General features: G+C 44.4%; 1 protein-coding gene and 2 long non-coding RNA genes across 5 annotated transcripts in view; 2 read left to right on the plus strand and 1 right to left on the minus strand.

Moving 5' to 3' along the window:
* LOC143793909 (uncharacterized) overlaps nucleotides 1-2,548 on the plus strand; it is a 34,547-nt gene extending 31,999 nt beyond the window's left edge. For all 3 annotated transcript variants that reach the window (XR_013220329.1, XR_013220330.1, XR_013220331.1), the window contains exon 3: nucleotides 2,252-2,548. This is a non-coding gene — a long non-coding RNA (uncharacterized LOC143793909). The remainder of the gene's footprint in view (nucleotides 1-2,251) is intronic.
* Nucleotides 2,549-13,723: 11,175 nt separating this feature from the next.
* ESS2 (ess-2 spliceosome associated protein) overlaps nucleotides 13,724-26,257 on the plus strand; it is a 28,806-nt gene continuing 16,272 nt past the window's right edge. The window contains exons 1-3 of the mRNA XM_077293448.1: nucleotides 13,724-14,038; nucleotides 22,651-22,816; nucleotides 23,005-23,088. Coding sequence (XP_077149563.1) covers nucleotides 13,886-14,038; nucleotides 22,651-22,816; nucleotides 23,005-23,088 — 403 coding nt within the window. The 5' untranslated portion in view covers nucleotides 13,724-13,885. The remainder of the gene's footprint in view (nucleotides 14,039-22,650; nucleotides 22,817-23,004; nucleotides 23,089-26,257) is intronic.
* On the minus strand, nucleotides 23,212-24,207 carry LOC143814371 (uncharacterized). The gene is made up of 3 exons (XR_013223628.1): nucleotides 23,942-24,207; nucleotides 23,778-23,911; nucleotides 23,212-23,587 (listed from the first exon to the last, which is right to left on the minus strand). It is a non-coding gene; the product is annotated as an uncharacterized LOC143814371 (long non-coding RNA).

Raw genomic sequence — 26,257 nt, forward strand, 5'->3', positions numbered from 1 at the left:
CAAAGCATCATGGGATGGGGAAATTCCATTTTCTCTCTGTGTATCTCCCTGGACACACGTGTTATCTGCTGTATTGGAACTACCTCACTTACTTGCCACCCTGGTTAAGTTTATCCGTTTTACCGCGCTCATGTTTACCAATAAACAAGTTAGACTACAGAGAACAGTCTGCTTATTTGGGAGACAGAAGTGGTTTATGCCGTATGTCGGATCACACACCGTATCAACGTGTATGAAGACAGAACAGGCTGTATTACATTCTATGGGGCTGTGCTGCATTACATTCTATGGGGGCTGGCTGTATTACATTCTATGGGGACTGTGCTGTATTACATTCTATGGGGGCTGTGCTGCATTACATTCTATGGGGCTGTGCTGCATTACATTCTATGGGGACTGTGCTGTATTACATTCTATGGGGGCTGTGCTGCATTACATTCTATGGGGACTGAGCTGTATTACATTCTATGATGGCTGGCTGTATTATTCTATGGGGACTGTGCTGTATTACATTCTATAGGGGCTGTGCTGCATTACATTCTATCAGGGCTGGCCCGAACGTATAGGCGAACTAGGCGGCCGCCTAGGGCACCGAACCTAAGGGGGCGCCAGAGACAAAATAGAAAAAATTTTAAAAATCTTTTCAAAAGGCAAAAGGTTTATGAAGCGGAGCTGAATGTGTATGAGGTGTATGGAGCGGAGCCGTGTGTGTATGAGGTGTACGGAGCAGAGTCGTGTGTGTATCAGGTGTATGGAGCGGAGCTAAATGTGTACGAGGTGTATGGAGCGGAGCCGCGTGTGTACGAGGTATGGAGCGGAGCGTGTGTGTACGGAGCGCAGCCGCGTGTGTAGGAGTAGCTATGTGTGGCCATTATACGGTATGAAGTATCATGTGCGGCCAATATACAGTATGGAGCATCATGTGTGGTCATTATACAGTATGGAGCATCATGTGTGGCCATTATACAGTATGGAGCATCATGTGTGGCCATTATACAGTATGGAGCATCATGTGTGGCCATTATACAGTATGGAGCATCATGTGTGGCCATTATACAGTATGGAGCATCATGTGTGGCCATTATACAGTATGGAGCACTGTGTGGCCATATTTTTTTGTTTATAATTATTCTTTATGAAAGTGTGATCAGCAGTGCTAAATGGGTGTGGTTGGGACGTGGATATGGGTGTGGCTAGTTATGAATGGGTGTGGTCAGAGGCGTGGCCTAAAATTTGTTGGGAGGTATGTTAAAAGTAGTTGGGTCGCAACAAAATAGTTTCACCTAGGGCACCGTAATCTCTCGGGCCGGCCCTGCATTCTATGAGGGCTGTGCTGTATTACATTCTATGATGACTGGCTGTATTACATTCTATGGGGACTGTGCTGTATTACATTCTATAGGGGCTGTGCTGCATTACATTCTATGGGGCTGTGCTGTATTACATTCTATGGGGACTGAGCTGTAATGCTGGATACAGCTGTAATTATATAGTCGTGTTACACTCCCCTCACTTCTTGTAACCTGCAAGTGTACAAAGATATTATACAGTCACCATATGACAAGTGGGCCTGTGTAACTTCAAATGCCAGGGCTGAATTTTAGTCCCAGTCCGGCCCTGCTGCTCAGGTAAGGATTCAGAGTTTGAACATATTCTCCTAGCCCTAACCATCTCTCCATATGGATTGATCATATAGGCAACTATTCTGTCGCAGGATGGTGTTACCCGAGTATGGCTTCCTGACATTCACTGATCACTGCTCTGCATTACTGATAAGCAAAAGATCTAAAAAGGGAATAACATTAGAGACAGAAGAATTGGTCGATCTTAAATTACAGTTGTTTTTTATGTATCTCATGAAATCTGGCAAGGCTGCTTCATGTCCATACCAAACCATAAGTATATCATCAATAAAGCAGCCATTCAAAAATACGTGATCCACAAATGGCTGCTCAGTAAAAAAAAAATTAGGATTTTTTCCAACAGGCTACAAAATGTATAGCAAAAAAGGGTAAAAAAAAATGTGACCCCATTGGGGCACCCCGAATCTGTAGATAACACTTATGATTGAACATGAAAAAATTGTGATGTAATAGATATTCAATAGACATCAATAAAAAAATTTTAGTTTCCAATGAAAAATCACTATAGTAGGTAAATGATAGGAAATAGCAGTAATAGTCAAATGATGTTTTGGTAGTACCTGACTGGTGTATTAGATTTGCTAACTTAATAATTTTTTGTGGCACAGGTGTGGTTTAAAAATAGAAGAGCAAAGTGGAGAAGGCAAAAGAGAATTACTGCATCCATCATCATCCTCCAAGAAAGCAAGAACAGAGAAGACTCTTGATAGCAGCTGATGAGACGTCATAATGACCAATAACAGGAAAAAATAAAAATGTCTTTTCGTTATCTCTCTATTACTATTGCCAATGACAAGTCTCGGGTGTTGGTCGGGGTTGCTTTGCATCTGTAGCAATATTTAGTTTACATTCTGTGTGTTTAGTTTTACAACAAATTCAATTGTGTTATTATGAAATAAAAACTTAGCAAGAGTTATGAGGCTGGTAATCATTCAATTTTTATCAAACTTGCAAAGCAAATCATACGGATTTTAGATTGTGGTCACATCTACGTCACAGCCCCTATCGCAGATTCCATCACCTCAAACAGCAAAAATAGTGCTGCATATATACACTGCTCAAAAAAATACAGGGGACACTAAAATCCCACATCCCAGATATCACTGAGTGAAATATTCCAGTTGTAAATCTTTATTCATTACATAGTGGAATGTGTTTAGAACAATAAAACCTAAAAATTATCAACATAAATCACAACTAATATCCCACGGAGGTCTGGAGTTGGAATGATGCTCAAAATCAAAGTGGAAAATGAAGTTACAGGCTGATCCAACTTCAGTTGAAATGCCTCAAGACAAGGAAATGATGCTCAGTAGTGTGTGTGGCCTCCATGTGCCTGTATGACCTCCCTACAATGCCTGGGCATGCTCCTGATGAGGCTGCAGATGGTCTCCTGCGGGATCTCCTCCCAAACCTGGATTAAAGCATCCGCCCACTCCTGGACAGTCTGTGGTGCAACGTGACGTTGGTGGATGTTGTGAGACATGATGTCCCAGATGTGTTCAATTGGATTTAGGTCTGGGGAACGGGTCGGGCCATGCCTTCATCTTGCAGGAACTGCTGACACACTCCAGCCACATGACGTCTGGCATTGTCCTGCATTAGGAGGAACCCAGGGCCAACCGCACCAGCATATGGTCTCACAAGGGGACTGAGGATTTCATCTCGGTACCTAATGGCAGTCAGGCTACCTCTGGCAAGCACATGGAGAGCTGTGTGGCCCTCCAAAGAAATGCACCCCACACCATTACTGACCCACTGACAAACCAGTCATGCTGAAAGATGTTGCAGACAGCAGATCGCTCTCCACGGCATCTCCAGACTCTCACATGTGCTCAGTGTGAACCTGCTTTCATCTGTGAAGAGCACAGCGTGCCAGTGGCGAATGCCAAGCGTCCTGCATGGTGTTGGGCTGTGAGCACAACCCCCATCTGTGTACGTCGGGCACTCAGACCATCCTCATGGAGTCGGTTTCTAACCGTTTGTGAAGACACATGCACATTTGTGGCCTGCTAGAGGTCATTTTGCAGGGCTCTGGCAGTGCTCTTCCTGTTCCTCCTTGCACAAAGGCTGAGGTAGCGGTCCTGCTGCTGGGTTGTTGCCCTCCTACGGCCCCCTCCACATCTCCCGGTGTATTGGCCTGTCTCCTGGTAGCACCTCCAGCCTTTGGATACTACGCTGACAGACACAGCAAACCTTGTTGCCACAGCTCACGCTGATGTGCCATCCTGGATGAGCTGCACTACCTGAGCCACTTGTGTTGGTTGTAGAGTCAGTCTCATGCTACCACAAGTGTGAAAGTACAACCAACATTCAAAAGTGACCAAAACATCCTTATTGATGAGTAATAACCAATCACCGCACACTCTTGGTGAATGCTTTTAGAAAAGTTTATTATATAGCTTCTGGATGCAGCGATATCACAGTTTATCAATGTGGAATCGGTGCAGAAAGAATAACTATTGTAAAGCAACAAGAACATAACGTTTCGACCCTCACAGGGTCTTATTCATACAGTCGCTGTAAAAAAGATGGAGGAGGTTCAGATTTAGATGAAGAGCATTTGTATTGCAAGGAGTACCTTGCATGTGTAGGTGTCCGGCGCTCCCGAGCCTTGGATAGGTGCTTAGGTGTCTGGGAGCGCCGTAGTCTTCGGCTTTTTCTGGCAGTGTTCGGCCAGTGATCAGCATGAGCAGGGACAATTGTTGAGTTATATTCCACTGATAACAGTGAGAGTAGGCGGCAGCTGGTGGGACTACCACTCCCATCATCCTATACCCGCTGCCGCTAATAACAGTGAGAGCAGGCGGTGGCTTATGGGAGTATTCATCAGCCATCACCTGTGCTATAAATTTAAAAAATGCGCGGTTTCCCATGTACTTTTGATAACCAGCCAGGTAGAACAGACAGCTGCAGGCTGCAATCCTCAGCTGTCAGCTTCAGAAAGGCTTGTTATCAAGAATAAAGGGGTCCCCATGTCGTATTTTTTAATTATTTAAATAAATAATTTAAAAAAAACAGCATGGGGTCCACCCCATTTTTGACAACCAGCCAAGCTAAAGCAGACAACTGGGGGCTAGTATTCTCAGGCTGCTATGGGGCCATGGATATTGCTCCCCAGCCTAAAAATAGCCCGCAGTCACCCAGGAAAGGCACATCTATTACATCAATTCTGGCGCTTTGCCCAGCTCTTCCCACTTGCCCTGTAGTGGTGGCAAGTGGGGTAATATTTGTGGGTTTGTTGTCACCTTTGTATTGTCTGGTGACATCAAGCCCACAGGTTAGTAATGGAGAGGCATCTATAAGACACCTATCTATTACTAATCCTATAGTTATATTGTAAATAAAGACACAGCAAGTATAATGTCCTTTATTTGAAATCAAAAGAAAACACTATTCCATTTTTATTTAAAAATAGCAAAGATATCACCTAACGCCCATTCCATTGAAGCCAACGTCTCCTGTAATAAAACAAAAATAAAAAAACCAATAAAATAACAATAGTTCTGTCTCACTCCGTAATCCATGTCTGGGAATAAATAGTTTTCAACTTGGACAGTGCCAAGGTGAGACCATCCAGGCTGAGAACCACTGAGGAATGAGCTGCTGTGAGCGCAGCATCAGCGACTAGCGATGACCTCATTGAAGTTACCGCAGGTCACTGAGGATGTGTTCCCAGCTGGGCTAAACTACGGTGACCTCAGCACAGTGAGAAAGTCACTGAGTTTACAGCGGTGAACTCACTGAGCTGAACTTTGGTGAACTCAGGGACTATTTCTCACGGTGTTGAGGTCACTGCAGTTCAGTTCGGCTGGGAACCCAGCTTCAGCGACCTGCAGTAACCTCGATGTCACCGCTAGTCACTGACGCTGTGCTCACAGCAGCTCATTCATCAATGGTTCTCAGCCTGGATGGTCTCACCTTGGCACCATCCAGGTTGAAGACTACTTATCCCCAGACATGGAAAATGGAGTGGGACAGAACGTCAGACAGGTGAGGGATATATGTATTTTTTTTATTACAGGAGATGTTGGGTTCAGTGGAATGGGCGTTAGATGAGTACAACTGTTTATTTTTAAATAAAAGTGGAAAAGTGTGTTTGTTTTGATTTCAAGTAAATGACTTTATACTTGCTGTGTCTTTATTTACAATATAAATATTAAGGATTAGTAATGGCTAAATGTCTAAAGGTGACATCAACCCCACAAATATTACCCCACTTGCCACCGCTACAGGGCAAGTGGGAAGAGCCGGAATTGGCGCATCTTATAGATGTGCCTTTTTGGGGTGGCTGCGGGCTATTTTTAGACTGGGGGGGGTCAATATCCATGGCCCCTTACCAGCCTGATAATATCAGCTTCCAGCAGCCTGCTTTAGCTTGGCTGGTTGACAAGAATGGGGGTGACAACACACAATTTTTTCAAATGATAAAAAAAGCATGGTGGCATCTCTATTCTTGATAACCAGCCTTGCTGAACCTGACAGGTGAGGGTTGCAGCCTGAAGCTGTCAGTTTTGCCTGGCTGGTTAAAAATACAGGGAAACTCATGTTTTATTTATAGCGCAGGCGGCGGCTGATGAATACTTCCATCCGCCATCGCCTGCTCTCACAGCAGGTATAGGCTGATGGGAATAATAGTTCCATCAGCCGCCGCCTGCTCTTGCTGTTATCAGTTGAATATAGCTCTCATAATTCTCCCCTGGTCTGCCAGCGGTCATGGGAGCCATCTTTAGCACCCGGCGTTGGGGAACAGCGCTAACTATACAGCTGCTTCCCAGGCGTCGGTACATGTGGTACTGATGCGGCACACGGTTGTCACAAGTGTGCTCCAAGTATTACACACACGGACACTGATATCTCCGGTACTGGAAAATATCAGGATGTGTGAAACCAGCCTTAAAGGGGATATCCAGGACTTTATGAAAAAACAAAAAATGTGCCTAAGCACAAACATGTAGGTAATTGCTACTGCCTGTTGTGCCCGGCGCCGTTCTTCCCAGACACAGAGCAGTCACAGCGGTTGACAGAATGGAGGCTTCTTCTCTGCTCGGTAGATGGAGCAGGACTGCCAAAGTCACTCTGATTGACAGGCGGATACCCAGTGCATAACTGGAGGAGCTGGCTGTCAATCAGAATGAGTCGGAAGTCACACCCCATCGCCTCAGCAGAGGCAGCTGAATCCCTGCCAGGAGTGGTCTGTGATAGCTCTGTGTCGGGGAAGAACGGCGCTGAGCACAACAGGCAGCTAGGTAGCAATTACCTGCTTGTTAGTGCTTAGGCACATTTTTTGTTTTTCAATAAAGTTCCAGATATACCCTTTAAGACTGACATACAAAATTCTGTTCTTCATGAATTGGGGCTGTAATCTAGTGTAACTGTTTGCCAAGAAATAATGAAATTACATATAGCAACACCATTCTAGCTGTCTCACTACAGGTATGACTAGATCAGCATTCCTGCACTGAGGCTCTTGATTTCTGTGCACACAGTACTGTCTATAAGGACGTCCTCTGTACAGCAACGCCATTCTAGCTGTCTCACTACAGGGATGAGTAGATTGCGGTTCCTGCACTGAGGCTCTTGATTTCTGTGCACACAGTACTGTCTATAAGGATGTCCTATATACAGCAACGCCATTCTAGCCGTCTCACTACAGGAATGAGTTAGATCGGAGTTGCTGCACTGAGGCTCATGATTTCTGGGCACACAATAAGATCTACCGGTTACACTAAGGTTTCCATGCACGTAAGGCTAAAGTCGGCAGATTTAGCTACAATCTGATGTGTATGGGGCCTCTCAACTTTCCTTCCATACTTTATGTGAGTTAAGGGAAGGATCCAGTGTGTTGGAATTCCAATATTTGATCTTCTTGTTCTCTGAGGATAAGCTGCCACGACAGTAACCTGACATCTGCTCTCTAATAGACAGCACAAAAAAGTTTGTCGAAGTGCTCCTGTGTATGTGATAGTCTGGAGAGAGAGCTGTCAGCCAAACATATAGAGCTGACAGTTATCTAATATGTTTGAGGGTCTTAGGCCATGGTCACACATCCAGTAGTTGACCTCAGTATTTATAAGCCAAAACCAGGAAAGGAACAAGCAGAGGAAAAGTATAATGCAAGTATAATGTCATGGTAGCCCCTTCCAAGAAGAGCAAATTTGGGTTGAGATATAAATGATCTCCAATCTGCCATTATTGGTTCAAATTAAATACATACGGTGCATCGGAGGCAAGAAAATCACACACAGCCAGTGTACAATTCTTGTCTGATCTCAGATGCCCAGTCGCAAGTATTTATTACAACCACAGATATAAGGAAAGTGGGAAAGGCTTCTTGCACTACATTACCTAAGAAAGTATTTTAGCTGGGAAAAACAAATCATAAAGTATGGATTCTGTAAAAATTACTGTTAAACTAGTTGTACCCAGCTTTCTATGCCTTCTGTAGCAAAGAAATCTTAACACACAGATACCTCTATATCAGAGATAACGCCGTTATTGCTTTTATGAATAACACTTATAAAGCTAATACTAAAATACAAAATTATCATAACTGCCAAAGACCTCAATTTTTGACTCATCTGACCACAGCACCTTCTCCCAATCACTCACAGAATCATCCAGGTGTTCACTGGCAAACTTCAGACCGGCCTACACATGTGCCTTCTTGAGCAGGGGGACCTTGCGGGCACTGCAGGATTTTAAACCTTTACGGTGTAATGTGTTACCAATGGTTTACTTGGTGACTGTGGTCCCACCTTAAGATCATTAACAAATTCCCCCCGTATAGTTTTAGGCTGTTCTCTCACCTTCCTCATGATCAAGGATACCGCACGAGGTGAGATTTTGGACGGTTCCCCAGATCGATGTCAATTGAGTCATTTTGCATTTCTTACTATTGCACCAACAGTTGTCTCCTTCTCACCCAGCGTCTTACTTATGGTTTTGTAGCCCACTCCAGCTTTGCGCAGGTCTATGATCTTATCCCCGACATCCTTATTAAGCTCTTTGGTCTTGCCCGTGTTGTAGAGGTTAGAGTCTGACCAATTGAGTCTGTGGACAGGAGTCTTTTATAAAGGTGGCTATGTAAGACAGCTGTCTTTAATGCAGGTAACGAGTTGATTAGGAGTGTCTCTAACTGGTCTGTAGGAGCTAGAACTCTTAATGGTTGGTAGGGGATCAAATACTTATTTCTCACTGCAAAATGCAAATACATTTATATATTTTATACAATGTGATTTTCTGGATTTTATTTTTGATATTCTGTCCCTCAATGTTAAAATTAACCTACCCTTAAAATTATAGACCGTTCATGTCTTTGTCAGTGGGCAAACTTACAAAATCAGCAAGGGATCAAATAATTATTTCCTTCACTGTATATACCGATGAGAACCCACACATCCACACACACACAAAATACTCACCTTGTTGCCATTCTCCTGGCGCTCTGCACCTGTCTTTCCTGTGTGCACGCACGTTCTGCACAGCAGACGCAATGTAGTGACATAATCGCGTCTGCTGTCACAGTTGCTTGTGCTGAATAGTGGGAGGAGCCAGCAGCTGCCTTCTCCTCCAATAGATTCACGAGGGCAGGGTTGCCTTCTGCACTATATATTAGGACATCGGTAGGGTTGCCTCTTCCACCATATATTGGGTGGCCGGTAGGGTTGCCTCTTCCCCACATATTGGGACACTGGTAGGGTTGCCTTCTCCACTATATATTGGGACATAGGTAGGGTTGCCTCTTTCACCATATACAGGTCCTTCTCAAAAAATTAGCATATAGTGTTAAATTTCATTATTTACCATAATGTAATGATTACAATTAAACTTTCATATATTATAGATTCATTATCCACCAACTGAAATTTGTCAGGTCTTTTATTGTTTTAATACTGATGATTTTGGCCTACAACTCCTGATAACCCAAAAAACCTGTCTCAATAAATTAGCATATCAAGAAAAGGTTCTCTAAACGACCTATTACCCTAATCTTCTGAATCAACTAATTAACTCTAAACACATGCAAAAGATACCTGAGGCTTTTAAAAACTCCCTGCCTGGTTCATTACTCAAAACCCCCATCATGGGTAAGACTAGCGACCTGACAGATGTCAAGAAGGCCATCATTGACACCCTCAAGCAAGAGGGTAAGACCCAGAAAGAAATTTCTCAACAAATAGGCTGTTCCCAGAGTGCTGTATCAAGGCACCTCAATGGTAAGTCTGTTGGAAGGAAACAATGTGGCAGAAAACGCTGTACAACGAGAAGAGGTGACCGGACCCTGAGGAAGATTGTGGAGAAGGACCGATTCCAGACCTTGGGGAACCTGAGGAAGCAGTGGACTGAGTCTGGTGTGGAAACATCCAGAGCCACCGTGCACAGGCGTGTGCAGGAAATGGGCTACAGGTGCCGCATTCCCCAGTTAAAGCCACTTTTGAACCATACACAGCGGCAGAAGCGCCTGACCTGGGCTACAGAGAAGCAGCACTGGACTGTTGCTAAGTGGTCCCAAGTACTTTTTTCTGATGAAAGCAAATTTTGCATGTCATTCGGAAATCAAGGTGCCAGAGTCTGGAGGAAGACTGGGGAGAAGGAAATGCCAAAATGCCTGAAGTCCAGTGTCAAGTACCCACAGTCAGTGGTGTGGGGTGCCATGTCAGCTGCTGGTGTTGGTCCACTGTGTTTCATCAAGGGCAGGGTCAATGCAGCTAGCTATCAGGAGATTTTGGAGCACTTCATGCTTCCTGGCACCTGCTCACAGTGCCAAAACCACTGGTAAATGGTTTACTGACCATGGTATTACTGTGCTCAATTGGCCTGCCAACTCTCCTGACCTGAACCCCATAGAGAATCTGTGGGATATTGTGAAGAGAAAGTTGAGAGACGCAAGACCCAACACTCTGGATGAGCTTAAGGCCGCTATTGAAGCATCCTGGGCCTCCATAACATCTCAGCAGTGTCACAGGCTGATTGCCTCCATGCCACGCCGCATTGAAGCAGTCATTTCTGCCAAAGGATTCCCGACCAAGTATTGAGTGCATAACTGAACATTATTATTTGATGTTTTTTTTGTTTGTTATTAAAAAACACTTTTATTTGATTGGACGGGTGAAATATGCTAATTTATTGAGACAGGTTTTTTGGGTTATCAGGAGTTGTATGCCAAAATCATCAGTATTAAAACAATAAAAGACCTGACAAATTTCAGTTGGTGGATAATGAATCTATAATATATGAAAGTTTAATTGTAATCATTACATTATGGTAAATAATGAAATTTAACACTATATGCTAATTTTTTGAGAAGGACCTGTATTGGGTGGCCGGTAGGGTTGGCTCTTCCCCCACATATTGGGACACTGGTAGGGTTGCCTTCTCCACTATATATTGGGACATAGGTAGGGTTGCCTCTTCCACCATATATTGGGTGGCCGGTAGGGTTGCCTCTTCCACCATATATTGGGACACTGGTAGGGTTGCCTTCTCCACTATATATTGGGACATCGGTTGGGCTGCCTCTTCCCACATATATTGGGACGCCGATAGTGTAGCCTCCTCCACCATATATTGGGTGGCCGGTAGGGTTGCCTCTTCCCCACATATTGGGACACTGGTAGGGTTGCCTTCTCCACTATATATTGGGACATAGGTAGGGTTGCCTCTTTCACCATATATTGGGTGGCCGGTAGGGTTGCCTCTTCCACCATATATTGGGACACTGGTAGGGTTGCCTTCTCCACTATATATTGGGACATCGGTAGGGCTGCCTCTTCCCACATATATTGGGACGCCGATAGTGTAGCCTCCTCCACCATATATTGGGTGGCCGGTAGGGTTGCCTCTTCCACCATATATTGGGACACTGGTAGGGTTGCCTACTCCACCATATATTGGGGTTGCCTCTTCCACCATATATTGGGACATCGGTAGGGTTGCCTACTCCACCATATATTGGGTCGCCAGTAAAGTTGCCTCTTCCAATATATATTGGGTGGCCGGTAGGGTTGCCTCTTCCACCTTATATTGGAACGTCAGTAGGGTTGCCTACTCTATATATTGGGATGGCGGTAGGGTTACCTCCTCCATTATATATTGGGACGCCGCTTTAATTGCCAACTTGACTTTTTATTTTTTTCTGGACAGCTAATTAAAAAAATCAGACATGCAAATAAAAAATTTCATGGACATATTGAAAAATCGTAACTCATTATGCCTGTAAATGGTACATACGGTATCTACAGTCCATAATTCTGATATGCAGATAGCTGCATTCAGTGTAAAATTATGAGAATTACTCAAAAATTATCTGCATGAGTTTCTTCAGCTTACAAAAAATAAATCACAGACACCTTAATTTTTTTTTTTTTTTTTACAGACATGGCAAAAAGCAAAAAATTGCCATATTTTCATTATGTACTTTCATTTCTAGAAGGTTGGAAACTGGTTGCTGAGAGGGCGATCGCATGGTGCAGCCCGTGGGCCACTGTTTTCAGGCCCTTTGGCTGCCTCAGTCCTCGAGCAAGACAGGAACAGGTAAGAGGGCCAGATGTGTCCTGTACTATGCCCAGGTATAATGTATACTATGTACATAGATTTGAGTTACTGCAAATTGGGGGAGGAGTATTTTTAGCCCTCTGTAAAATATTTAGTGTGACCTCTGCCAGAGCCTATCCTTTGGGGAAGAGGGGGCACCCGCAGTCAGACCCTCAGCAACTGATGGCCCTTTAATAAAAATCCATAAAAAATGTTGTGCTGTATGACTTCTACAACTTACCAGGCTGTATGGGTCACAGAAGGCCGACGTACACCAAGAAACACTGCTGGGACCTAATAAATTGTTTACATAAGCGATTATGATGTTATTTACATTTTTTATTTAAATTAATGTATTTTTCAGACCATAAGAGGCACCCCAAATTTTGGTGAGGAAAATATAAATATAAAAATAATTTCTAATAAAATGAGGGTCTGACTTACAGTCCGAATTAACGGTAGCTTACCTATGGGGTGATGCTGCAGCCAGGCCCTGGGTGGGTGTACCAGTGGTGCAAGGCTGCGGCTCCTGGGCTGAAAGGAGGGGTGTCAGCAGTGAGGCAGAGGGGAGCATTGATTTCCCGGTGGTGGGCTTCAGGAAGCTGGCCTCCTGCGGCGGTGCATGCTCGGCTGAGGTTGTGCAGCCTTCCCCACTTCTGCTGCTGGCTTCATGCCCCTGCCTCCTATGACCCCACTCCACAACTGCCGCCCTCCATTCCTCGTAAGCTTTATTCGGACTATAAGACACACCCAAATTTTCCTCCCAAATTTGTGGGGAAAAATTGCCTCTTCTATGCCGAAAAATATGCTAAATGCTGCAGAGGACAAGACAGGAAAGAAATTGTCAGCGAAATATGAATGATTTAGTGCAGGTCTACTGGTGAGGACGTTGCTGCAGATCGTTTCCCCATCAAATAGCAATGTGGGAACATACCCCGAGCTTTAGAATATAGAAATGAAAATTCAGCCCACAGTTCTCAAACAGTTTTATTAAAAACACAAACAAATAATTCTAACAAAAAGGAGAAAGATATAAATATATTTATGCATGAAAGTCTATAACAATGAACTTTACACGTTAGAGATACTGTAAGAAAAACAAAGCACACGATTGACATCACCCTCTCCCACAGCACCACCGACATGCAGCCTCACGAGTGTGACATTACCCCCTCATCATCAACCCCCTTCCCCACACAGCCCATCCCCCACTTCTCCGCACAGCCCCTCATCATCCCCTCCTTGCCGCACAACCCCTCATCAACCCCCCTTCTCCACACAGCCCATCCCCCACTTCTCCGCACAGCCCCTCATCATCCCCTCCTTGCCGCACAACCCCTCATCAACCCCCCTTCTCCACACAGCCCATCCTCCCAATTCTCCCCACAGCCCCTCATCTCCCCCACTTCTCAGCACAGCTCTTCATCTTCCCCACAGCCCCTCATCATCCCCTCACTATCCCCCCCTTCTCCATACAGCCCTGATTCCCACCTGTACACGGCTGCACAGTATTTCCCGCCTCTCCTTACCAGCAGCCTCAGCACAACACAGCTTCTCCCACCATCGTGTCTTCACTGGAGGACTCAGTCTCAGACTGAAGGAGGCCCCGCCCCTTCCGGTGACATCATTCCCTCAAAAAATCCACTCCGTTCCAGTGGTTACCTTTTCCTGCTATGTGAGTCCTGTCACTGTGCCGTTGTGTGAGGATGGCGGCCCCGGGACCTGACGGCTCGCATACCGGGGCTCTAGTGACACGGAAACATGGGGCCAGTGCCCTCGCTGTGCCCGGTGAGGACCCGGAGAGAGCTGCCATTAACAGGCCGAAGAAACAAGTGTTGTGTGAGGAGACGTACATCCAGGTGAGCGGGCTGCGCCGTGTAGGTGTCACCGGTCTGTGGGCAGCCGGTGAGGACCATGGAGAATGCTGGAGCGACCGCCGTCATGGCCGATGCCTGCTCCCTGCCCCGCTGCACATCGCCGGACGGATTGCGGCGGATTCTTTGTTGTTTTGGCCGGAGAACATCTGCATTGTCACTTCCGATTTTCCCATCTGCCATGCAGGGCCAGTTTTAGGCAAAGTGGGGCCCTGGGCAAAGGCTCAACCCCTTCACCCCCAGAGCTGATTTCGTTTTTCGCTCCCCTCCTTCCCAGAGCTATAACTTTTTTATTTTTCCGTCAATATGGCCATGTGAGGGCTTATTTTTTGCGGGACGAGTTGTACTTTTGAACGACATCATTGGTTTTACTATGTCGTGTACTAGAAAACGGGAAAAAAAATCCAAGTGCAATGAAATTGCAAAAAAGTGCAATCCCACATTTGTTTTTTTGTTTGGCTTTTTTGCTAGGTTCACTAACTGCTAAAACTGACCTGCCATTATGATTCTCCAGGTCATTACGAGTTCATAGACACCTAACATGACTAGGTTATTTTTTATCTAAGTGGTGAAAAAAAATTCCAAACTTTGTTAAAAAAAATGAATTGCGCCATTTTCCGATACCCGTAGCGTCTCCATTTTTCGTGATCTGGGGTCGGTTGAGGGCTTATTTTTTGCGTGCCGAGCTGGCATTTTTAATGATACCATTTTGGTGCAGATATATTCTTTTGATCGCCTGTTGTTACATCTTTAATGCAATGTTGCAGCGCCAAAAAAACGTAATTCTGGCGCATTGACTTTTTTTCTCGCTACACCATTTAGCGATCAGGTTAATGCTTCTTTTTTTTTATTGATCAGGCGATTCTGAAAGCGACGATACCAAATATGTGTCTGTTTGACTTCATTTTAAACATATTTTTTTTCCTTTTGACATGGTTCAATACTCTCCATAGGAGACTAGAAGCTGCCCCTCAGCTCTGCTACGTACAGGGGATGATCACATCACCTGTATGTAGCAGATATACTCACTTGCTATGAGCGCTGACCACTGGGTGGCGTTCACAGCAAGCCGGCAGTGACAACTAGTGTTGAGCGATACCTTCCGATATTTGAAAGTATCGGTATCGGATTGGATCGGCCGATAGCCAAAAAATATCGGATATTACCGATACCAATAAAAGTCAATGGGATACAAATATCGGAAGATATCCTGGATGGTTCCCAGGGTCTGAAGGAGAGGAAACTCTCCTTCAGGCCCTGGGATCCATATTCATGTAAAAAATAAAGAATAATAATAAAAAATATGGAAATACTCACACTCGGACGGGCCCTGGCTGTCACCGCTGCAAGTGTCTGCCTCCGTTCCTAAGATTGCAGTGAGTGAAGGACCTTCGATGACGTCGCGGTCACATGACCGGTCACATGAGCGGTCATGCGACCAATCACAAGACCGCAACGTCATCACAGGTCCTACACTCACTGCAATCTTAGGAACGGAGGCAGACGCTTGCAGCGGTGACAGCCAGGGCCCGTCCGAGGGTGAGTATATCCATATTTTTTTATTTTTATTCTTTATTTTTTACATGAATATGGATCCCAGGGCCTGAAGGAGAGTTTCCTCTCCTCCAGACCCTGGGAACCATACACTGGGAAGTTATAGGAACTTCCGATTCCGATTTCCGATATCACAAAAATATCGGAATTCCGATACAGCGAATATCGTCTGATACCCGATATTTGCAGTATCGGAATGCTCAACACTAGTGACAACCATAGAGGTGTCATGCCAACGCATCGGTGACCTGCGATCACCTTTGTGCGTATTTCCAGCGCGATTGCCGGAAGCGCAATTTAAATGCCGCTGTCAGAGCGATGTCTCCAGAAAGATGTGGGCTCACCACCAGAGCCCACATCAAAGGGAGGGAGTCCAACGTCAGCGTACTATTACACCCGATGTTGGAAAGGGGTTAAAGAGGGGCCTCAAATGCTCACACATTGCACCATCACACAGAAACATTTCTGTTGCATTTATAAGTGGTAAGTTCAGGCTGCTAAATGAGCGCGATCGACAATATTTAAGTCATCCCCTTGTTTCCTCTTTAGGGTAGGTGCACACGTTGAGTAATTGGCAGCAGCTTTGGACACAGCACATGTCCGCTGGCTACTATTGAACGTAGGTGATTCTGCTGGTGATCATTGAACCGTGCGGATTCACCGCGTCCAATACTTTGTACAGATGAAATTTATCTTACAGAGGCTCACATCTCCGCAAGATAAATTGACATGCTGTGGTCTGGAGAGATGCACAGCATGTATGTTTCTGCAGGTGAGCTGCGAGTGTCTGTGCACACATAGTGGGCATGGGATTTCTTGAAATCTCATCCACTATGCTGTAACGTTTGCATGCTGCACAAGTACGCAACGTCCAAACCCGCAGCGTTTACTGACCGTGTGCACCTACCCTTACTCCGACTGAGGAAAAATGATTGGTACAGATAGTCCTCGATACAGTACAATGCAGGTCCCATATAGTACATATCGTATAATGCACTCTCCATGGCCTTGATAGAGTATAATGCAGCCCCCATAAACATAGGTTTGTATAGGGACAGCAACACGTACAGCATACCACTACAATTCTACTGAACTGAGGACTATACAGCTCTCCACGCACCCTCGTAGTCTGGGGATTGTCCCTACACAAAACCACAGCTTCTGCAGAGCATCTCATCAGCTCGACTGCTGGCACACCTCTAAGTCAAAAGGGGAGTGATGGGAGAGGGAGAGTCACATGACGCTCTCTCCTCCATCCCTGCTTTCAACTTTCTACGATGCCGATATGTTGATTGCGTGATGTGGGGGAGGGGGGTAGCCCCAGGCCCCTCTTATTCAGGGGCCCAATAGCAGCCGTGTTGTGTGCCGCTGTTAGTGGCACGCCACTGGCTGGGGGCCACTGAAGGAGCGGGGGCCCTAGGTGGCTGCCAGGTCTGCCTGCCCATAATGCCGGCCCTGCTGTCATGGCATCAGAAAACCTCAAAATGAAGAGTTGTCTGACGTGTCCCCCAAAATGGAAGTATTCCTCCTCCTTGTAACATAAAATAAAATTTACTCTCCTCCTGCACCAGTGATGTTGGTTGCCAGGTCTCCTGTTACATTGTTATACAGTGATGGCCGAAAGTGTTTTTACCTTTTAAATTGTTCCAGAAAGTGTAGTATTTTTTTCCCAACAAGTTAGTGCAATTACACATTTAAGGCTACGTTCACATTAGCGGCCGGCGCCGCATGCGTCATGCGCCCCTATATGTAACATGGGGGCGCATGGACATGCATCGCACTTGCGTTTTGCGCCGCATGCGTCGCTGCGGCGCCCGCGTCTGGGCGCAGAGGACGCAGCAAGTTGCATTTTTGCTGCGTCCAAATTCAATTAAAAAAAGGACGCATGCGGCGCAAAACGCAGCGTTGTGCATGCGTTTTGCTGCGTTTTTGTTTGCGTTGTGCGCTGCGGCGCCGACGCTGCGGCGCACAACGCAAATGTGAACGTAGCCTTATACACATGTGCACACGTTGCAGAATTGCTGTGGAAATTTCCGTGGCAATTCTGCAACTCCCTGCCGTGAGAAATACGCATGCAGTATTGGCATGCATATTCCCGCTAAACACAAGCGTTTTGCAAGCACAATTAGCTTGCAGAATATTAGCGTTTTCCAAGCGATCTGTAGCATCGATTGGAAAACTGATTGACAGGTTGGTCACACTTGTCAAACACAGTGTTTGACAAGTGTGACAAACTTTTTACTATTGATGCTGCCTATGCAGCATCAATAGTAAAAAGATATATAATGTTAAAAATAATAAAAAATCGTGATATTCTCACCTTCTGGCGGCCCCAGCAGCCTTCCCTCTCCTCCCGATGCTCCCTTTCCCAGTAAAGCCTCACGGCAATGACCCCAGATGACATATGAGACCGCTACATCATCACAGGTCATTGTCTCAAGGCATTACTGGGAACGGAAGCATCGTGAGGAGCGGGAACGCTGCTGGGGCCAACAGAAGGTGAGAATATCACGATTTTTTATTTTAATTCTTTTTTTTTTTTTAACAGGGATATGGTTCCCAGGGCCTGGAGGAGAGTCTCCTCTCCTCCACCCTGGGTACCAACCGCACATGATCCGCTTACTTCCTGCATGGTGGGCATAGCCACATGCGGGAATTAAGCGGATCAATGCATTCCTATGTGTGCGGAATCCCCGCGATTCCGCACAAAGACTGAACGTGCTGCGTTTTTTTCCAGAATGTGATTCCGCCGCTGGAAAAAACGCAGCATGTGCACAAAAAATGCGGAATGCATTAAAAATGATGGGGTGCTTATGTAAGCGGTTTTTTTTTAGAGTTTTTTTCGTCGGAAAACGGCCAAAAAAACGCTAAAAATCCTGAACGTGTGCACATAGCCTAAGCGGCCCCAATCAAGTTCCAAAGAAATTCAAGCTGTCCTGCAGGCTCAGGGTGCATCAGTGTCAGTGCAAACTATCAGTCGACATTTCAATTAAATTAAACATAGACCAAGGAAGATTCTGCTGCTGACACAGAGACATAAAAAAAAGCTAGACTGCAGTATGCCAAAATGTGTGAGAGTAGTCAAATATCCTTTTGGGAATGTGTCTTGTGGACAGATGAGATCAAGATAGAGCTTTCTGATACAGCACATCAGTCTAAGGGTATGTGCACACGTTGCGGATTTCTTGCAGAAAATTCCTGAAGAAAACCGGAAATTTTCTGCAAGAAATCCGCATTTTTTTTTTTGCGTTTTTTTTCCGTTTTTTTCGCGTTTTTTTAGCATTCTGCAAGCGTAATTAGCTTGCAGAATGCTAAAGTTTTCCAAGCGATCTGTAGCATCGCTTGGAAAACTGACTGACAGGTTGGTCACACTTGTCAAACATAGCGTTTGACAAGTGTGACCAACTTTTTACTATAGATGCAGCTTATGCAGCATCTATAGTAAAAGATAGAATGTTTAAAAATAATAAAAAAAATAAAAAAAATGCTTATACTCACCCAGACATCTCCTCACCGGCCGTCCGGCTCCTCTTCTAGCTGGTCTGTGCGCACAGGACCTCCCGTGACGTCACGGTCACGTGAGCGGTCACATGACCGCTCACGACCAATCACAGGACAGTGACGTCATTCGGCGAGGTCCTTCAGCGCACACCAGCTACAGGAACCGAACGGCAGCGTGCGAGGAGGCGGGAATACATCGAGGGTGAGTATAGGACTGTTTATTATTTTATTTCTTATTTTTTGACCACTTATATGGTGCCCAGTGCGTGGAGGAGAGTCTCCCCTCCTCCACCCTGGGTACCAACCGCACATGATCTGCTTACTTCCCACATGGTGTGCACAGCCACATGCGGGAAGTAAGCAGATCAATGGACCCCTAGGTGTGCGGAATCCCTGCAATTCCGCATTTTTAATGAACATGTTGCTTTTTTTTCCGCTATGCGATTTTTTCGCGGAAAAAATCGCAACATTTGCACAAAAAATGCGGAATACCCTGTAAATAATAGGAGGCTTATGTAAGCGTTTTTTTTCGCGTTTTTATCACGTTTTTATAGCGAAAAAACGCGAAAAAAACGCTAACAATCCTGAACGTGTGCACATGGCCTAATGCTTACCGAAAACGGAACGTCTACAGTCAAATATAGTGGAGGTCTAAAGATGTTTTGGTGTTGTTTTGCTGCCTCTGGCACTGGGTGCCTTGTCTGTGCAAGGCATCATGAAATTTGAAGATTTCCAAAGGATTAGAAAGCTGGGTTTATGTCCTGGGTCTTCCAACAGGACCATGACCCCAAGCATACTTCAAGAGGCACCCAGAAATGGAGGTAAACAAAGCACTGGAGAGTTCTGAAGTGGCCAGCAATGATTCCAGATCTAAAGGTACCGTCACACTCAGCGACGCTGCGGCGATATAGACAACGAGCTGACCTAAACTAGATCGCTGGAGCGTCGCTGTTTAGGTCGCTGTAGAGACGTCAAACACAGCAGCTCCAGAACGATGCAGGAGCGATCCTGTGACGTAACGGCCACTCACTTCTCGTTCTCGCTGGTTGTTAGCTCCATTACATCCATTGTTAGCGTCGTTGCTTTTGATGTCAAACACGACGATACACGCCGACCTGGCGACGAAATAAAGTTCTGGACTTCTAGCTCCGACCAGCGATGGCACAGCGGGATCCAGATCGCTGCTGCGTGTCAAACACAACGAGATCGCTATCCAGGACGCTGCAACGTCACGGATTGTTGTCGTTCTCTTTGCAAAGTTGCTGAGTGTGACGGTACCTTTAATCCCATTGAACACTTGATCTTAAAATTGCTGTTGGAAGAAGGCGCCCGTCACATTTTAGAGACCTGGAGGAGTTTGCAAAAGACCGGTCCAAAATTCCAGTGGAGTTGTAAAAGGCTTGTTGATCGTTATAGGAAGCAATTGATTACAGATATTTATTCCAAAGGGTTTGCAACCAAATATTAAGTTGAAGGTGCCAACAATTTTGTCTGGCCAGTTTTTGTGGTTTTGTGTGAAATTATATCCAATTTGCCTTTTTCCTTTGCTTTGTTTTGTGTTTCAATACACAAAGGAAATAAACACGTGTATAACAAAACATGTAATTGCAATAATTGTGGGGGAAACAGCGTATTGTGCATGTTACAAAGCGCAGCGGACCATAAAACGCACCCCAAAGTTTAGGGTGGAAAATCTGATTTTTTTTTTTTTTTTTTTTTTAATAAAGTGCTGGTGTGTCTTGTATTCCATTTTAACTGTAGCTTATCTGTGGGGCTGCTGTCATTGAGCGGGGTCATAGGAAGCAGGGTTGCTGCTTTGGGAGGCCGACTGTGGCAGGAGTGGGATGATGCTGTGGGGCCTGGGATCTCAGAAGGTGTTGATGCTGGTGAGCAGAATCCATTTTTCCTATGATATCCCTGCTGTGGGCTTCTGGCACATGACTGCCAGAGGCGAAGCATGCACAGATTGAGATGTCGGGAGAAGAGATCTCAATCTGCGCATGTGCCACCTCTGGGGGCCATTTTCCCGAAGCCCACCGCAGGAATATTATAGTAAAAATGTACTCCATTCACCGGCGCCGACACCTGAGTTCGCAGGCACCGCAGCATTGCCCTGCTACTGTCAGCCTCCTGAATATACAAACCTGCTCCTCTGCTGCTGCCCCCCCATTAAGATCCCTTTTGGATTTTAAGAATAATCACCATTTCCTCTGAAATTTGGAGGAAAATGAGTGCGTCAAAATACAAAAAAAATCGAGAAATCAAAAAATACTATAATTTTCTGCAACAATTTCAAGGTTGCCAACACTTTCGGCCATAACTGTACCATGTGAGTTCTCCAGTCAATCAGCTACCTCTATCTGGCTGCTGTGCTCAGTTCCTTCGGACGAACCATGACAAGCAGAAGACACTGAGTTGATGATAAGTTGCAGTTGTAGGGAACCCTTTAATGGATAGTTTGCTGATAAAACCTTGATTTTTTTACCTGTCAGATCATGAAGCTATTAATTTCTGTATGAAAACGTGTGGCTTGGTATTTGCCCACAGCCTGTTTTGCTATGTGGGAGTGTACAGGGGTTTACCTTGTAATTTGCTCATTGGCCGTATACATTTATATAAATGTTGCTGTTTTTCATATTAACAGTGAAGGAATATTGCGTTTGCTGAAATGTAACATTAGCTTTAGTGAACAGATTATGGAGATTAGCTGTCAGCCAAAAGGGTGTTCAGCAGATTAGATTTTAGAGAGGGCTTACAAAATTAAACTCTTAAAAATTTCATTTTTATTCGAAGATACTAAAATATTCCAACCAAAAACCCCAACCCAATTGTGCATGGGGCGCCACTGCCGTGCTGAATTATGGAGCCAACCTCCGTTGGTAGGAAGGATAAACCTTAGGGATATTGAGTGTAGAAACATTTTTCATCAGGTATAATTGTATACATTCTTTAATCTTCTCCATTAAACTTGACGTATACTTTCAAAATTATCTATTATCAGATGATCAATTATTAAGGTACCCATACCCTTAGTCCTATTCATTATTTTGTATTGAATATTGTTGCGTCCACCAATGAGGGACCCCTAGGTAAACGGAGGGATAGTCAACATGTGAGTGGGGGATGCCACTGACACATTGATTTGGGATGTCAACCTCCATGGACACGAAGGGTGAATATAGGGGATTATTTATTTTTGATCAGTGTTTATTGAAAGATTTACCTTCAACTTTGCACTGTATTCACTTTCGAGGATGGAGTTTTCGCAGGAATATTTTAATATCTTTGAATAAAATTTAAATTTTAATGGTTTTAATTGTATTGGTTCGATACCCTGATTTATATCCTACTGTGTAAATTTACAGCGGGATTAGAGGAGTATTTAACACTGGGAAATAAGTGTGACACGTCCTGTCTGCAGCAACAAAAACTATAAATGCAGTACCTTTTTACGAACTTGCTGCATTTTTTTTTAAATATATACACATTAATGTCACATTTTATTTTAATCTTCAAATTACCCCTCAATATTTATTCTCTAGAACCTGCAAAAAATCATCCAGAGGGACTTCTTCCCAGATGTGGAGAAGCTCCGTTCTCAGAAAGAATATTTAGAAGCAGAAGAGTGCGGGGATCTGGAAAAAATGAGACAAATCGCAATCAAGATTGGCACCTCTGGGAGAGGCTCTCGAGAATCCCCATTACCTTGTAAGTAAAAAATGTCCTGGCTAATAAATCATGGTTTTGATATTAGATTGAGCACTTTAAAAGGATCTGTCATCCGATTCATGATCATGAAATCAGAGTTTGGCTGGTTTTCTGCAGCTAGGTATGTTTTCTCTGCAACACTCCCACGTATTAGATATTATTTTTTCTTCATCCCCCTCTTTCTCCAGATGTAACGCCAGCCACATTTGAGACGCCTCTTGGAGTTCCCGGAACACCCTCATTTACCGCTAAACACAGAGAAGGAGAAGAAGGTAAGACTTTCTACAGGAACTAGTTTCTTGGCTAATATTGGTCAGGCTGGGATACACTTTTAGGGTACGTTCACACAGGACTTTTTTGCTGCTTTTTTTTGCTGCTTTTTTTTAATGCTAATTTTCAGCTGCTTATAGGTGCGTTTTTGGTGCGTTTTTTGGTGCGTTTTTTTCATGCGTTTTTTTTGTGGTATATGGTGAATCAAACATGTTTGATGACTACACCAAAGACACTCAGTTAGTACTCAAGCACGCTCACATAACACGTTATCAGAGCACGTTCACATCACTAGTATTTACCTACTACCTGGTCATTTAATTTGTTAGAAAAGGACATATGTTAAGTTTTTTATTTACCAATCTCCCAGTGGAGCTTAGCATCGCCTTCATCCCAGCGGGGGAACAATTTACGGCAGATTACATGCCATGCATCTGCCTTTTTTTGATGATCACTGTAGTTTGGGCAAGCTAAATCCCAAATTACAGGCATTGTTTCCACCTTGCAAAAATAAATGAAAAAGTAATTACCAAATGCAAGATGAAATGAAGCCAACATTCATGACAAGGAAGATACAGACATACACATGCAGAACACATGAACATGTACATAACAGCACATGAGCATCGCAAAGTGTACCATTGCAAACAATCGGATAGATAGATATATCACAAATTAAAAAAAATATTACCTCCATGATTAGTTGGGAAACATTAATGCCCATCCTCCTATACCAAGACATGGCTAACACCTCACTACCAGAAACTCCCTCACAATAGATCACAATCAGGACACCTCACAATGGCTCTTCACACCTCACAATGGCTCTTCACACCTCACAATGGCTCTTCACACCTCACAATGGCTCTTCACACCTCACTACCAGGAACTCCCTCACAATAGATCACAATCAGGACACCTCACAATGGCTCTTCACACCTCACAATGGCTCACAATGGCTCTTCACACCTCACTACCAGGAACTCCCTCACAATACATCACTATCAGGACACCTCACAATGGCTCACAATGGCTCTTCACACCTCACTAACCACACCCCTAAGCTCTTGGCTGTGAGATCCCTTCCTGCTGGCCATGATTTTCTGCACAAAAAACGCAGCAAATAATGCTACATGTGTTTTTTCAGCGTTTTTGCAGCGTTTTTTTCATCACCCATTCAAGTCAATGGGTGAAAAAACGCTGCAAAAACGCAGCAAAAACGCTGAAAGAAGTGACATGCCCTATGTCCAAAAAAAGCAGCAAAGCAGAAAAAACTGATCAAACAAAAAACCAACGTGTGTGCATGAGATTTCTGAAATCTCATAGGCTTTAGTGGTACTGTAAAAAGCAGCTGAAAATTAGCATAAAAAAAAGCAGCAAAAAAGTCCTGTGTGAACGTACCCTTAGTCCCCTAGAAATGAAAAAGTTATCAGTTTGCGTCCAGTAGTTACATGTTCCAGCATCTATCATATATACTTCCTAATAACCATATAGAGAGTAGTCCCATTAAATTTATCACCTGCCTGCACAATTCTGTAGCGAATAAATGTGATCGCTGGGACCCCTAGTAAGCCCAAGAACAGAGGTTCTACAATTCCATTTCCTTGATCAGTACTGTGTTTACTTCTATGAAAAAACTAAAAAGAATGTGACAAATGTCAAGTTAAGATTTTGACCCCCTGTGACAAGGAATGCATATTGTAGTTGTGAGTGTGAACATCAATTGCTGTTTATTGAATATTAATGCCGCAAATGGCAAAAAAAAAAGCATCAAGGATACAGCGAACTGTCATTTGAAGAAAACAACAAACGATGCCCAAAAGTGCTAATTTGTACCACATTGTTGAAAATACTTACGGTATTTTTGTTCATAAACATCCTAAAAATTGAAAGAGGCCTTTAACCCCTTCCCGACATGTGACGGAATAGTACGTCACATGTCGGGACCCCCGCTTTGATGTGCGCTCCGGCGGTGAGCGCACATCAAAGTCGCGACATGTCAGCTGTTTTTTACAGCTGACATGTGCGCGCAATAGCGGCGGGTGAAATCGCGATCACCCGCCGCTATTAACTAGTTAAATGCCGCTGTCAAACGCAGACAGCGGCATTTAACTACCGCATCCGGCCGTGCGGCCGGATATGAGCGCATCGCCGACCCCCGTCACATGATCGGGGGTCGGCGATGCTCCTCCATTGTAACCATAGAGGTCCTTGAGACCTCTATGGTTACTGATTGCCGGTGGCTGTGAGCGCCCCCCTGTGGTCGGCGCTCACAGCACACCTGCATTTTAGCTACATAACAGCGATCTGATGATCGCTGTTATGTAGCAGAGGCGATCGGGCTGTGCCTGCTTCTAGCCTCCCATGGAGGCTATAGAAGCATGGCAAAAGTAAAAAAAAAAAAGTTTTTAAAAATGTGAAAAAAATAAAAAAAATATAAAAGTTTAAATCACCCCCCTTTCGCCCCAATCAAAATAAATCAATAAAAAGAACCCCCAACCTACACATATTTGGTATCGCCGCGTTCAGAATCGCCCGATCTATCAATAAAAAAAAAGCATTAACCTGATCGCTAAATGGCGTAATGAGAAAAAAATTCGAAACGCCAGATTTACGTTTGTTTGGTCGCCACGACATTGCATTAAAATGCAATAACGGGCGATCAAAAGAACGTATCTACACCAAAATGCTATCATTAAAAACGCCAGCTCGGCACGCAAAAAATAAGCCCTCACCTGACCCCAGATCACAAAAAATGGAGACGCTACGAGTATCGGAAAATGGCGCAATTTTGTTTTGTTTTTTGCAAAGTTTGGAATTTTCTTTTCACCACTTAGGTGAAAAATAACCTAGTCATGTTAGGTGTCTATGAACTCGTACTGACCTGGAGAATCATAATGGCAGGTCAGTTGTAGCATTTAGTGAACCTAGCAAAATAGGCAAGCAAAAAACAAGTGTGGGATTGCACTTTTTTTGCAATTTCACTGCACTTGGAATTTTTTTCCCGTTTTCTAGTACACGACATGCTAAAACCAATGATGTCGTTCAAAAGTACAACTCGTCCCGCAAAAAATAAGCCCTCACATGGTCAAATTGACGGAAAAATAAAAAAGTTATGGCTCTGGGAAGGAGGGGAGCGAAAAACGAAAACGGAAAAACGGAAAAAACTCC

Source organism: Ranitomeya variabilis, chromosome 1, assembly GCF_051348905.1.
Source record: "Ranitomeya variabilis isolate aRanVar5 chromosome 1, aRanVar5.hap1, whole genome shotgun sequence".
Classification (NCBI taxonomy): domain Eukaryota; kingdom Metazoa; phylum Chordata; class Amphibia; order Anura; family Dendrobatidae; genus Ranitomeya; species Ranitomeya variabilis.